The following is a 10,012-nucleotide window of genomic DNA, read 5'->3' as shown; positions in this document are numbered from 1 at the left end:
CATTTCTAATATGTGTCTTTAAATATAATTGTACATCTCCTACTTAGCTCTGACTTAGCTCTTCTGGGTTAGAGTTTTGCAAATATGATTTATGATCTTGAGCAAGCAAGTCTAACAATTAAAAGCCGAAATTAAATATTGATGTCTATTTCAGTTTATATTAAAGTATTAAACACTCAAAATTATAAGTTTTTATTTTTGCATTACAACCACAGCGGAGTGTTTATTTTGGTGGAAGGTGAATTCTTTGTCATATGTAGAAATTTAAGTCTGGTGTTGGTAGACTATAAGGACCCCAATAAATAGAAAATAGCCCTTTCTGTAAAATACTGTATGACAAAGATAAAGATCTTGTAAGATATGTCTTTATTCTGCATTTATTAACGCTAATTTTCCTAATTTCAGTTTTAGCACTGGAAATTAGAACATAATGGCTTTTGTAGAGGCTTTTATGGATTTATTGTAATTAATGTAATTGTTTGCCATTTCTAGTTATCTGTGAAAATGCCAACAAGTTTTAAACAGACTGCACGATACTCAAAGGCACGTCTAGGGGAACCATACAGTAACCTTGTTCACAATACTAAATCTCTTCTTCATTATCTCTGCTGGATTCTCCACAGGGGAAACTTTGAAAGCTTCACTTGAAAGATGCATTTTTTGTGATCTAAAATTTATTTCACACATAAAAAAATAGTAATGGATACATAGGTATAATGTGTTTTGAAGAATATGCTTATCAGATGTTTTCATTTTTGAGAGTCACAGTAGGTAAAATTTCCATTTTATTTAAACTGTCTGACTGTATTTCCACCTTATTAACATACTTTAGACTATTTGCAAATAGCTTCAGTAATACAATATTAGGCAGTGGTGAACTAAATATGTGACACTTTAATGAAGAGAATAAACACAGCACAGCATTAACCTAAAGCACATAAATGTCTTAATCTGAGTAATACAAGTCTTGAGGGAAAGTCTTTGTGAAATTCAGGTAACTATTACTGCCCACCTGGGCCCACTCCTGATGCTAACAGTCATCTGAGCTTGTCCACAGTGGGTCTTTGCAGCACTTACCTTTGGGGTTAAGGTAACAGCTAAAGTATGACATCACTGTTCCCAGAAATGAAGTGGACTTGCCACACACTTGTCAGCCTTCACAGGCCACCTGAGCAGGAAATTACCTCATCCTTTTAGTTGGGCACAAAGCTTGTTTACCAAGTTTACCCATGGGAGGTGATCAGCATGAGGTTGGCACGGTCAGTCATGATTTAGACTTTAGACCTAATGAAAGGGTAACTTTTGAGAACTCTCTGAGCTCCCTCAGGTCTTTTTTTGCTTATGTTTGTATACATGTGGTTGCTATAGAAACAGTAATTTAGGCAGGGTAATCAGTATCACTCTTAGTTCAATTAATTGCAGTTTGTTTTCAATAGTGATGCAGAAGTAAATAGAAAAAAAACTGATTTGCCAGATAAGATGTGTGTCCTAAACAGTGTTGCCACAGTTACTTTGAAACAGTAATCCGACTACTGACTACTGACTACCTCTTTAAAAAGTAACTTAGTTAAGTTACTGATTACTTGCTTTTAAAAGTAACTAAATGAGATTACTTTTAGTTACTTTCAGCAGATCCCCGGCCCAGCCCTATAACATGAAAATGACCACCAGTTCTGCCAATACTCACTTTATTGACTCCAACATTTGCAAACATTTTCTGGAAATAGGCTTACTTGTTTTTTAAATGAAGAATAAATAAAAGACAGTCTTTCTTGACTTTACTTAAAATATCTTTTTCAAAAAACTCTTACAAATAAAAGTAGTACATAGGCTTAATATCCCCCCCTCCTTCAGGATAAATGAATGAACATGTAGGCCTATATTGAACATCACATTGAACCTGTAGTTGTCTAACATTAGAGCAGCAAAAATTGGTTTTAGGGAAATAAAACCATATTAAAAAAAAATCAAAATACTCTTCACTATATTTAACTGAAATACTTATTACAAATAAAACGGTTTTGTTGACTCCCTTAAATCCAACTTAAATACTTCCTATAAAAAATAAAGTAGCTTTTCTTGGCTCAATTTGACATAAACACTTCTTTAAACAAAAACAAAATACAATAGACATTCTTGACTCCATGCATTTAACTCTGATTGAATTTATCTGTATGAATTACTGTAACACTGAAGTTATATTTAACATTTTAATGAACCTGTAGTTGTCCCACATTAGAGCAGCAAGGAGTTTTACAAAAAAAATCAAACCTGTATCTGTATTCATGACTTCACTTAGTTGTATTTATGCAAGGAACTGTGGGGTGGGGCAGGTAAACCACTGATTGTACCTCATTAACAGAAGCTTTTCAAACCTCTGGTCAGACAGTCTATTTCTTCTTGGCGTGAGTACCAAACCCCCCAGACTGAAGAGACGCTCCACAGGAGCACTGGATGGGGTTGGAGTGTTATACTTCATGAAGATCTTCTTGATGTTTGTAAACTGATGCAGGATCTGCAGATCATGGGATGAGCTCAGGTAGTTCATGACCTCCTTTTCTGCAGAGTAGGTCTCCTCTGGCTCTGCCTCAAAATTGAAGAAGTCCATCTCACCCTGGGTGACAACTGTGTTGGCCACACTGGCAGAGCTCTGTATTGGAGGAGCAGTTGCGCTGCATTCTTCGGTTAGAAGCTGTTTGACTTGCTCCCTCCTATCGGCATCTCTCAGCCACCTGAGTTTGAATTTTGGGCAGCTCACAGCTGCTAGAAGGGCATCTCTGTCTTGCAGGAGATCACCAAACCGGGTCTTGACCGCCTGAAAAATAAAAATAAATTGCTATGTTTAGGATACGTGCAATAACCTGTCTGTCTGTGTTTCTGTTTCTCTTTTCATTTTTTTCTCTTTTGTGCTGTGATGTAAATATCCCATTTGTTTGTGTATGTGTATTTATTTATTTATTTATTTATTTATTTATTCATTTATTTTTTTTATTAAATAGCACACTGTTGAACATAATATTGGCATAAGTGAGCATTTTGACTCTCATTGTGAATGTGTATAGTGTTAAGTGGAATAGCTTAAACGTGGATCATACCTGCACTATAGCATCTGGAAGGCCTGCGGTCATGGTGGAAAGGGCATCTTTGACAGCCAGGGTCCTCTGCATCAGGACTTCCAGTGTTGGTAATAAAGTTCCATAAGGACAGTCTGCTTGGAGAATGTCCAGAGCCACAGTCAGGGGCTTTGTGGCCGTGCAGTATTCATTAAGGAATTGGTATTCTCTCTCTTTGAAGCATTTCACTCCCAGCTTTGTGCACAGAGTATTCAGCTCATTCATGGGGATTTCTGTAACCCTCTTCAAAGCATCAAAAAATGAGTTCCACCTTGTGGAGGTTGGTACCAGGAGCTTTCTTCTACTACTTCTACGGTTTGTGGAAATTAGGTTGATTGTGTGGGAAGCACACCTGTGGTGTGGAGGAAGCACAATCTGCGCCTCAGCATCACTTTCATGCTCAGCTGACAAGAGTTCTGCCATAGGTAAAAACGTGACGTCATCATCGGGGTTTGGCTCTTCCTCCATCTCATCATCGCTAGACACAGCCTGGTAAACTCGAAACGCCTTAACAAAGTTCGAGCCGTTATCTGTCACTGTTGCAACCACCTTGTTCCCAATCCCATACGCCGAGTGGATGTCTTCAATTTCTTGTCCAATTACGTCATACGTGTGTCTCCCTCGCACTCTTCTGCATGCTAAAGCGGCCTTTTTACGTTCTAACGTGTCTTTACTAAGCCAGTGTAATGTCACCCCGATGTAACTTTTATTGTTAGCTGTCCAAATATCAGCTGTTGTTGACACAAAATCGACCTCATGTAGCGCAGCCTTCAGATTTTTTTCCATCGCTTCATATTGTTTGTCCAGGTAACTAGAAAAGCATGTTCTGTGAGGCAGCTCGGTATCATTACTGGTAGGGATCTTAGATATGATGGCTCGAAACGATGGTGAGTCCACAGTATTCACAGGCAGCATTTCCTCGACCACATAATGCCCAACCATCCTGTTCAACTCCGCCCCACTTACTGGTTTTACACCGAAATCCAGCTTCCTCTGCTTGCTGGGTCTGGGACCTCCTTCACCTGTGTCTTTTGCGGGTGGGACTTGCTCCGTTAGCTTCGTTGTGCTGTGCTGTTTCTCCAGATGTTTTTTTAGGTTTGATGTCGTGTTTTTGAATGTAGACAACACTCTGTCACCAGCGCAAAGTGTACAACGGACCTTAATGTTGTCATCCTTAACCGAAATAAAATCAAAATAATGCCTGTATTTCCAGCTGCTAAAGGCGGACTTCTCTCCTTCCATGTTCATTGTTCACATCACATCTGATCTGACGAGATAGAATCTTTGATCTGATTTTGGCGCCGCGGAACAGATATGACGTACCTCGTAGATAGACAAAAAAAAAAAGAAAAAAAAAAGAAAAAATGTATATTAGACCTAAATAACCCGCGCAGTAGTAACGCATGGTGTTTTATAAAAGTAACTTTAATCTGACTACTAGTTTTGGAATAGTAGTTACGTTAGATTACTCGTTATTGAAAAAAGTAGTCCGACTACAGTAATGCGTTACTAAGTAACGCGTTACCGGCAACACTGGTCCTAAATAGGGGAAAGGTGTTGTCTGGTATTTGGCAGTTCTTTTACTTACCAGTAAAATACAGTTACAAATAAAACACAAATTCAGCACTGATTTTCATTTCGAAGTTAAATGGCAGTATAAACAGATTTTATAAATTCTGTATCATGTAAACAACAATCTTAGTTGTTAAAGGTACAGTGGAGAATCTTTGTTTTCATCATCCTCCTAATTGTCAGTCATTCTGGTAATATCTTTATGTAAGGCCGTCCTACATGCTCGTCCCCATTTTCACTTACCGGTGGTGAGTCTGACATAGCAGAAAAATTGCAAATCTTCGTTTGGAAAGTAAGCTTGTATGAGCGATGCAAACAGCAACTTTTAAACAGAGCGAAGAAATGCGCTTGTGCAATCTCTCATACCCATTTAATAGGCATTTCCTCTCAGGAGTGGGTACAGGGTTGTGCCTGTGCATTTTTTTATAGTGGATAGTCTTATAAAAAAGTCACGAAAATCCTCCACTATACATTTAACATAAGACACAGGTATATTTTAATTATGCCACAAGCTCTATTGTTACTACAGTAGTTCTCTTTAAATCAATCTTTCATTGGATAAGAATTAAATATGTAATAAGACAGTGATGGTACAGTTTCTATTAACACAAAAACCCTCTCTATTTTTCTGGAGGATAGTAGCTGTAATTAAGATCTATTTGTCCTTTGTCTTAGCAAGCCATACACTCTGCCAGATGGAAAAGGCTCAATCCTGTGTCTCTGCTTCTGCAGATTTTTCTGTAACATTTAGAAGTACCCATTGCACCTTTCTGAAGGTGTCTCTAGTCTATCTATTTTGTTTTTTCCCCAATTTATTTGATTTACATATTTGTTATAACCCTTGTTATTCCCTGACAGTAAAATGAGGCAGATAATCTGTGTAAAATCAACCTCATTTGCCTCCTACAATAGGTCCTACTGCTATTTTCAAAAATACATGTCTCCATATTGTTAGAAAAAATCAGCCAGAGTCTAGATTAAAATTCAGCAGGGGAAACTCACATGAGATGTCCTTACAGTGTGATACATTTAGTAAACTGAAGGAATATTGTTGATGCGGGAGTCAGGAAGTGCAATTCTAAAAGGCTTCTAGAAAAACTGTATACCTAAATTGGATAAAATTGGATAAAGGATAAATTAGGCTTTAGGGTCTAAAGACTTATGCAAAGGTATTACTGTATGACAATTTAATCAATCAATCAATTAAGTCATTACTTGATTAGTTATTTCTTCATTTTTAAATGTACTTTTCTGTTTAACAATTGAAGTTAGCAGGGTATACGTTAAATCATAGTGGAGAAAAAAGTTTTTTTAGAAATTAATTATCTTTTAAAAGCATACATTTTAACAGGGTTATAGAAGCCAATTAACTTCACTTTACCTTTATTAAGTGTAATTTTTTTTTTTTTCATTTATCCCCATATCTAAGAAAGTGGAGGTTTAAAGTCCCTACTTATAGACTTTAAAATACATCTGCTACTCTATAAATCAACGGATAGCTTAGCAGCAAAATACATTAATTATAAAGTTTTATTATTTTCTAATTATTCAGGTTCAATAATTATTTGATTACCTTTATACCAATGCAATATACTTTTCTCCATGTGTCTATAATATATATTTTCTTTATTTAGAGCACTTTGAAATGTCTTGCTCTTGAAATGTGCTGTATAAATAAACTTGCTTTGCCTTACTTTACTTATTTATAAAATCACTGAATATATATCAACATCTATAACAGCACTACTGGTATAGATATTGAAAATGTATTAAAAACACTGAAGATAAATCTTCTCCTCTTTTCATATACTTTGGTCATAAGTGCAAGAGCTAATTAAAACTTTACAGTTATAGATCCTGTTCTGATTAAAATAGGGATTGTAAAAAAACAGCGTGTGTTCATTACCAGGCTTCTTGACTTTTTCTATGAAAACCCCAGGATGATTTTACATACCTACAATAGACTTTTCATCTTTTTGCCCTGGGTTTAACTCTGTATAAGATGTATTTTTTATTTTCAGTTGCAGAACAGAACATTGTTTGGGTTCATTTAACCAGGGAAATAATCAAAGTGTGAGAGAGAAATCTTTTGGAGCGAATGCTGAAATTGGCAGTGTCTTAGCCTCTCTTTGACATCACAAGTTATAGAAAAATAAAGTCTTACACAGAACAGCTCATAAACACGAATATACACTCATATTTCTCACAAGTACACTCAAACACTATACACGCCTTCTTCTAGTCACCCAGTGGGGATATGTTTTTTTTTTAGATCATTCAGAGTTGAAATATCTGAGCTGCATGAGCCCTCTTATGAAGTTCTGCCAAGAGGGAGTTCAGAACCGCTGAGGCCCTCAGACAACAACATAAAAATTCCCAGAATTCAGCAGGGCCAAAACACCCGCTTTTGTTCCAGATAGTATTAGGCAAGAAAGAAAAAACGCACAGAGAATAAACCCACTGCATTTTATTTGTAAATTATTTTTATTTATTCTTATTCATTCTTTCATTTATAGCAAACATTTAACCTGAGAAGTTCAATAATAAAAACGGTTTCTGGTCACTAATATCTCTGTACCATTTAACTCGTCTTTGTTTTAATATACCTTGAAATTTGACAGCATATTTCAGACTTTTTTCAAGTTCATGCTTACTATAGGATTAGCTTTCATTCAAGAATACTTTATTATTCCTAAAGGAAAGTTAAAAAGAGCCTAGATGACAAAGCACTCAACATGTGCAAGGTAAGTGACAAAATGGAAAGATGTAAACCTTCATCTATCCTTATCCGTTAGGCCCACAAACACGGTGGGGCCGGTGCCTGTCTCCAGTAGTCTATGCGCAAAAGGCGGGGACACCCTGGAATGATCACCAAACTGTTACAATTTTAGAGACACCAGTTTGAATAAAAGCAATGCTTTTGGACTTTGGGAGGAAGCCATGAGTACCAAGAGAGGTACACACAAAATCCATGCAGAAAGATCCTTGTCCAGGAATTAAACCCTGGGCATTTCTTGCTGTGAGACAATAGTGCTACACACCACACCATTGTACTGCTAAGAGATGTAAACTTTTCAATCAGATATTGTGAAAAAAACGTGTTTTACTTTATAGCTACTGTTGTGGAATGTGAACCAAATCTGGATCAAAATACAGCTAGACCCAGTAAACCCCTTATCTTTAGTGCATGATAAACTTATCCCAATAGGTTTCGAGGACTGTGGACATAAATTGAAGAACCTTCTATTAATTTTGTAAGTTTGTTATTATTCTTGAAATATGTCATATTTTAATTTGTGTTGTTTATGGTAGTATGCTGAAGCAACGAGACTCTACAATGCGACGCTACAATGGCAATTAATAACTGTTTCTCTATATTTGACTCCCAGTGCAATAACTATATGTATAAAAATATAAATATCCATCTATATAAATTCCCATGTAAACACTCTGTTCAATAACCCTGTATAATCATCCTACTAAAAATAAAATATATATGTGGACACACTGTATGTACTGTATATATCCCATGCACCTTTTTCTTCTTTGGCACATTTTTTTGATTATTTGAGCTGATGTAACAAGTGAATTTCTCCACGGATCAATTGATTGATCAATAAAGTCAATCAGTCAATCAATAGTAAGTTCTGTTGTGTTTTGATAAACTGTTTGTTCTTGTGTGTTGTGTTTAATATATATATTGGTGTTATTTTTGATCGGGATCTATCTTTAAAATTCCATATCAAAGAGGTTTCTAGAATTTCCTTCTTTTATCTGCAGAATCACATGGGTGATTCTGAGAAACTAGTCTAGGCATTTGTCACTTCAAGGCTGGACAATTATAATTTTTTACTAACAGGAAGTTCACAAACTGTAGTTAAAAACCTTCAGCTGATCCAAAATGCTGCAGACAGAGTTCTGATGAACTGTTCTGTCCCTGTTTGGCTGTTATACCATGCTGGATTGAAATATCAGTTGTGCTGGGGCCATCAACACATTTGTTTATAGATGTTGGAGCTTGGCCTGTTTGTCACTGTAGTCCTTTTTCTTTGACTCTGACTAACCTTATGTGCTCTCTTCATCCTCTGTCATGGGAGCTGGTTTGGAGATTGTCTGGCTGGCTTTGCCGTTTCCTGAACGGGATGTGCTGTGGAGCTGGTTTACTGTTACCTTTTGTATCTCTGCTTCTTTCTGTATGTCTGCTTCTGTCTCCTTTGAACCTGAGTCGGCCTTGGCAGATGGCAGCTCACACTGAGCCTGTTTCTGCTGGAGGTTTATTCCTGTTAAAAGGGAGTTTTTCCTCTCCGCTGTCACTACAAGCATGCTTAATGTGAGGGATTGCGTTAGAGTAAATGCAATCAACTGGTGTTCCTTAGATAGAAAACTATGAATCAGTTTGACTATATGATCTGGTTGAATTGTCTCTGTAAAGGGCCTTGAGATGACAAGTGTTGTGGATTGGTGCTATATAAGTAATTGAAAATGAATTGAATTGAATTAAACACCTGTGATGCTAATCAGTGGCACACCTGAATTTAACATGTCCCTTTGGTTGTATTATTTTCAGTCTTTACTAGAGGTACCATTGTTTTTGTCCAGGACTGTTTCATAATTTTATTTGCAAAAAATCAGTCTATTGAAAAATGATTGTAAATCAATACCTGGTTTTTATTTGTTTATTTTTATAGAACATTTATTTATTTGCAACATTCAGGTTATTTCTGTGACTATTGTGTGCTTATCTCTCATAAAATCATGGCTACCAACACTTTCATCCACATGTGTAAATAATCTGTATTGAACAAATATAAATACATTTGGGTAATAATTAAGTAAAGATCCACTTCATAAAATGTGTGTCTATATTACACTTTACTAGAAAAGTATGGGCCAGAATATAATAGTTGCAGCTATAAGGTGTAATTTCATTTACCTTTTTACTGTTTTAAATAAATTGAAATAGCTTTTTAATCTCTGAACATCAGGTTTAAGACACACTATATATAAAACTAACAACATCCCCTGACTCTAGACTGCCAACCTTAGTTGGAAGAATGAACTTAAAGCTGCTTTGCAAGAGCTATACAGTAATTAAATTACAGTACATACTGTTAGCTCAGACTGGACAGTTAAACATATGAACAAAAAATCCGACCAGCGCAATCTCTGTGATTATTCCTTTGAATGTTTTAATAACAACAGTAGTTTTATAGATAATAAAAAAGGATATAAAAAGAATATAAAATCAAATTAAAATAACAGCAGAAATGTTGCTATCTGCTCCATCGCTGTGTATAGGTTTCATGGTAAATAAAGCATTGTTTTCA

At 36.0% G+C, this 10,012-nt stretch overlaps 1 protein-coding gene across 1 annotated transcript; it reads right to left on the bottom strand.

Moving 5' to 3' along the window:
* Positions 1-2,276: 2,276 nt before the first annotated feature.
* LOC119795679 lies at positions 2,277-3,411 on the bottom strand. Its single transcript, XM_038303790.1, has 2 exons — positions 3,096-3,411; positions 2,277-2,815 (listed from the first exon to the last, which is right to left on the bottom strand). The coding sequence occupies exons 1-2, from the start codon at positions 3,336-3,338 to the stop codon at positions 2,306-2,308; spliced, it is 753 nt and encodes a 250-aa protein (XP_038159718.1). The 5' UTR covers positions 3,339-3,411; the 3' UTR covers positions 2,277-2,305.
* Positions 3,412-10,012: the final 6,601 nt, after the last annotated feature.

This window comes from Cyprinodon tularosa, unplaced genomic scaffold (assembly GCF_016077235.1).
Source record: "Cyprinodon tularosa strain WSP-4 unplaced genomic scaffold, ASM1607723v1 ctg52, whole genome shotgun sequence".
NCBI classification, from domain to species: domain Eukaryota; kingdom Metazoa; phylum Chordata; class Actinopteri; order Cyprinodontiformes; family Cyprinodontidae; genus Cyprinodon; species Cyprinodon tularosa.
Note: the sequence above shows the minus strand (reverse complement) of the source record. Positions and strands in the feature narration are given on the sequence as shown.

What these genes read in the sequence shown, in the direction of transcription:
- LOC119795679 (XM_038303790.1), bottom strand. Translation starts at nt 3,338, where the DNA reads ATGAATGAGCTGAATACTCTGTGCACAAAGCTGGGAGTGAAATGCTTC. An exon ending in TTCCAGATGCTATAGTGCAG is followed by an intron (nt 2,816 to 3,095) that starts GTATGATCCACG and finishes TTTATTTTTCAG; the next exon opens with GCGGTCAAGACCCGGTTTGG.